The sequence below is a fragment of the Eptatretus burgeri genome, chromosome 10 (assembly GCF_056783735.1).
Source record: "Eptatretus burgeri isolate ZD-2024b chromosome 10, Ebu_testis_v1, whole genome shotgun sequence".
In the NCBI taxonomy this organism is placed as follows: Eukaryota; Metazoa; Chordata; class Myxini; order Myxiniformes; family Myxinidae; genus Eptatretus; species Eptatretus burgeri.
In genome coordinates, this window is record NC_140970.1 from 65,062,169 (window position 1) to 65,067,168 (window position 5,000).

Below are 5,000 nucleotides of genomic sequence, written 5' to 3' on the forward strand. Positions count from 1 at the left end.
TCGATTGTGTGCCAAGATTTTGGCACACTTATATCTCGAATCGATAATTTTACGGCTCTGGATTGCCAATATGTACCAAAAACGATGGTGACATGAAATAAAAATATCGGGAATTTAATGATTACAGGGGAGAGTGGCACAATAATCGTCAATTGAAGTAAAGAGACAGGGAAGTTGATGGACCACTTAATCTAAACAAATACACCTCAACACCTATCCTTAAACTAAATGTGAAGAACACCAGACATGCAAGGGGTTACAGAACGGGAAAGAAAGAACGATATTGGGGAGATGGAGGTATTGACCTTCCCACTTGTTAGGCACGAGGATGGTTTCGCGTGTGGTGCATTCGTTGGATGGGGGTTTGCGGTGTGGGCGAGCTCATTCACACCTGGTTGGCACATCTGCCACAGCTTGTTATTCAGCTTTCTGCCACTCGTAACCACGTCCACTGGTACCTCGCCAACTCATCTACTACTTGAACAGACTGTTCACAAGAATGAAGATGTCAGAGAAACCCAATCCGCATGCTTATCTGAGATGGTAACGGTTTCAAGAGCTACTCTTCCTCTATTTTTTCATGCGCAGGGACACAGGATGAACAGAACAGTTGACAGAACTGTGTGTTGTAGGTGTGTGCAGTCTTCCCGATGGTGAAGTTTCAAGAGGCACAACATAGTCAGGTCATGCAGATTAGCAGAGATGCAAAGTATGCTTTGCAGCATGTTTGCCTTTCAGACTCTTCTCAACCTTCTCCACTGGTTTAGCATAGGGCCTGTATGTGAGATATCTCTAAGTACATGTGTAGTTAACCCAAACCCATTGTATAGAGGGAATCTCTTCTGGCATCTCACTGCTTCTGCTGCACCTCCTTGCATCTCCTCACTGTGGCATCTTTCAGCATGCAAGTGTCACTGCCTTTTATAGTGACCCGCCCCCCACTGTGGAGTGGTCTCTCCCCCCGCCTGACGAGTGTCATGTCACACATGCGCTTTCGCAGTGCTGATGAACCAAGCATGGTTGCTTTGTCTCACCAGAGCATGTGCGGGGATTCGCAGCCAGCATATGTGGACGCGCCATGATTATGTGCAGTTGTATGTTCTAGATGTGCAGTTGTATTGTGTGAGAAGACAATGGGGGTGATTTAAGAGTTAAACACAGAGGAAATAGAGGGAGAAGCGAGAGACATGAGGGTCGAGACTCCAGGGTGATGAGATGCCTTGACATCTCATTCTGGTCTGTGCGAATTAGGGGAACAAACACACTGACATTCATTCAGAGAAACACATGACACTGTTAAATAATGAATCCCTCATTATCCCCTCAGTCAATTTTGTAACAATACATATACATACACACATACTGACATATTGGTTTCATTAAATATCATTCTTTCTTATGCTTGCCCAATTGTTTGTGAATTTTAATTATTACTTTTCTATGTTCTACAGGTATGAGAATAATGGATCACATTGCACCAACAAGAATGAATGTGAGATGAAACCATGTGATAAAAACTTGGGGGTCTGCACAGACACGGATGGCAGCTTCCATTGCTCATGCCAAACAGGATACACATTGTCGTCTGATGGGTTATCATGTCAAGACGTCAACGAGTGCCAGTCAGCAAGTCCGCCGTGTGATGCCAACGCCAAATGCAGCAACACCCTGGGCTCGTACACCTGCAAATGCAAAAATGGCTACACCGGTAATGCATCTACCTTTAACTATGTAACTCATTACATACGACAAAATAATTCTTTGTTTTTGTTACTTCACATTATCACATTATGCCTGGTGTTGGCTTCATGGTTAGGGTGGTGGTGGGCTTGGGATCTGAGGATCCTGAGTTCAAGTCCTGCTTGGCTGTTGAATTAGTGCCAGGTGGGTTTGACTCTGCTTGTCATTCTTCTGAGGTCGGTAAAACGAGTGCCAGCTTGCTGGTATTCTGTGTCAGAGTGGTGACCTGTCCAGGATTGTGCCCACTAGCCAAGGAGACTGCTTAGGCAGCACCAACACTCTGCACAGAGTATGGTCCCAATTGATAGAAGGATTATCACAATGATAAAAATATTACATCTTTAATTTTTGAAATATGAGGTACTTTTTAAATTTATTGTACATGACATCCATATTTCTACAGCTTAAAGACCCATTTAATGGAACTATCTTCCTGCATTTATACGTAGATCTTCCTGTAAAGTAGATATAACTATTTTCTCAAATAACCAAGATATTTTAAACTCAATTTTCAGGCAATGGCATTTCCTGTGAAGATGTCAACGAATGTGCCAATGCTGCAGAAGCAATGTGTGCAGCTGACAAGAAATGCAACAACACTGTTGGATGGTATGAGTGTCTCTGTCGAAGTGGCTACAGGACTGATGGGAATGGAACTTGTGTTGACATTAATGAATGTTCTGAGGACAATCTAGAATGCCAGCCCCATTCAAGCTGCAAAAACACACCGGGCTCGCACAAGTGCGTCTGCAATGAAGGATACAATAGTAAGTACATTATTAATCTCACATTCTGAAAGGTATGCATTCCCCAATATTAAAGCATTGGACTCCTCAATGATCATTGATAAATATATTGTTACGGCTGTGGAAATTCGCAAACCACCATTCAGGGCCCGTATGTGAGATATCTCTAAGTACATGTGTAGTTAACCCAAACCCATTGTATAGAGGGAATTTATGTGATCCATTCGGGCTGCGACACTTTGAGTTAGCCATTTTTTCTGTTCTATCTTTATTTTGAACCAACCACGTCTCAACCGCCATCACACAACAACCACCACGCCAGCCATTGTCACCAACTGCAACCACGCTCCAACCCTCGGACAACAACAACAACGCCAACAGCCACGACCTTTACCTTAATAACTCGCTCCCACATCATTGCATCACCGCCATTCCCAAATGGCACCACAACCATCAAACCACCACCGAAAACCCTTCACCACCTTCACCTCTCTCCTTCTACGGCCATTCCCGCACCACCTGTGAACACTGAGCGTCGGGCTGTCTCAGGCCCATTCGGCGATTGGTGCCAAACGCACTGAGTCGCGAGCGCAAATAGCGGCCTTTCCGAGGGAAAATTCGGATCAAGAATGCTACACGCCCACTTTTCCTCCGTTCAATTAGCAAGCGCGGGGCGGCTTGGCCCCGCCTCCAGGCGCGTCTGTGTGAAATCAATATATGCAAATTGTAGGATCAGGGGAGGTTCACGCCCCCGTTTCCTCCGACCAATGGGCGAGCGTGGCTCCGCCCCCGAGGTCATCCTGATCCGAATATTTGCATATTAGCTGCTCCTGCCAGCCTATAAGAAGGCGAGTGCAAGGCGAATGAAGTCACTCGAGTCGGGAGGCGAAGTCATCGGTGTGACAGAGAGATGGGTTCTGTAGTCGGCTGAGGCGAGTGTCATCGAGTTGGGTTCTGGAGTCGGCTGAGAAGAGTTGCGGGAAGAGGCAAAGGAGCTCGGGTCCGAGACGAGAAGGATGGCGGTCGGCAACGAGGTCGCGGTGTGGGATCACTCGTCGCGTGACCCAAGCCAGCCAGCCATTCTCCTCCCCCAGGGCATCAACAATTCCCCCTTTCCCCGCGCTGAGATAGTGCAAAAAAGGGGGGCCCGTTCCCACCCCACTTCAAACGTCGTGCCAACGAAACCCATCAAGGAGCACGGAGTCGGGGCACAGCCGCGCGGCCACATCTGTGGCTCGCCTGCCAAGGCGTCACGAGGACGCGGGTAGGCCCCCACCCGGTCTCACGGACCTGCCCGCTCCTCCAGGTCACACGCACATTTGGCCTATAGGCCTGTCTGCCCCCTTGTCTATGAGGGTGACTTCCTTTCTTTGCTTTTGTGTAAATGTGTGTTGGCGCCGTCTGTAAAGTAGAACTGTATAAGTGTTGCTGTGTGTGCACGTAGTCGGGATTAACTCTGCGTCGTTGTTGCTTTTATTGTCTTGGTTGCTTTATGTGCATTTTGACTGTATGGCTGTATATACGTGTTTTCCGTGTGCCGGGAAATAAATGTGCATTGTGTGAACTGCTTTCCCGTTTCGCTTCGTCTTTTCTTCATTGACCCTCCATCCTGCTTCACGTAAAGGGTTCGTGGTGGGTTTAATACGCCCGGTAATTAATCGGAACCGTCGAGGCCGACGATAACACCGCTCGGTTATCACTGTAGCACGGAACGGATCGCTGAAGTGGTTCGTGTCCGGAGTTGGCCTGTGGCGTGGTACAATCGCCCGGTCGACCATCCGCGCAGGTACTTAGGTAGATCGAATTTGGCGAGCAACCCTATCCTGCGCAGGTGGGCAATTGGCACGGTCGTGGTGGGGTGAAACCCCCACCCGTGAATAGCTCCCGGCATTGTTCCGAGAGGGTCACGACTGAATTGTCCGTCCGGTGGGCGACGTGCTGCGATCCGAGTTACGTGGCCGTCTGCACGCTGGCGGGCGCGAATTCACAACAACATATATATATATATATATATATATATATATATATATATATATATATATATATATATATATATATATAGATATATGTATATATATATTTATATATATATATATATATATATATATATATATATATATATATATATATATATATATATATATCTTCTTCTTTCGGCGAGCTCCCGTTAGGGGTCGCCACAGCGGATCAACCGTCTCCATTTCGCTCTATCTTCCACGTCTTCCATTGACACTCCAACCACCCGCATGTTCGCCCTCACCGTATCCATGAACCTCTTCTTTGGCCTTCCTCCTCTCCTCCTGCCTGGCGGCTCCATCTTCAACATCCTTCTCCCGATATACTCCGTTTCCCTCCTGTGCACATGTGCAAACCATTTCAATCTTGCCTCTCTCACTTTGTCTCCAAACCGTCCTACCTGCGCTGTCCCTCTAATAGACTCATTCCTTATCCTGTCCATCCTCGTCACTCCCAAAGAGAATCGCAGCATCTTTAACTCTGCCACCTCCAGCTCCA

General features: G+C 47.1%; 1 protein-coding gene across 1 annotated transcript in view; it reads left to right on the top strand.

Moving 5' to 3' along the window:
* The window catches only part of LOC147018732 (uncharacterized), a 120,137-nt gene that overhangs the window by 71,897 nt on the left and 43,240 nt on the right, over window positions 1-5,000 (top strand). Inside the window, exons 37-38 of the mRNA XM_085898744.1 lie at window positions 1,452-1,708; window positions 2,256-2,507. Coding sequence (XP_085754870.1) covers window positions 1,452-1,708; window positions 2,256-2,507 — 509 coding nt within the window. The remainder of the gene's footprint in view (window positions 1-1,451; window positions 1,709-2,255; window positions 2,508-5,000) is intronic.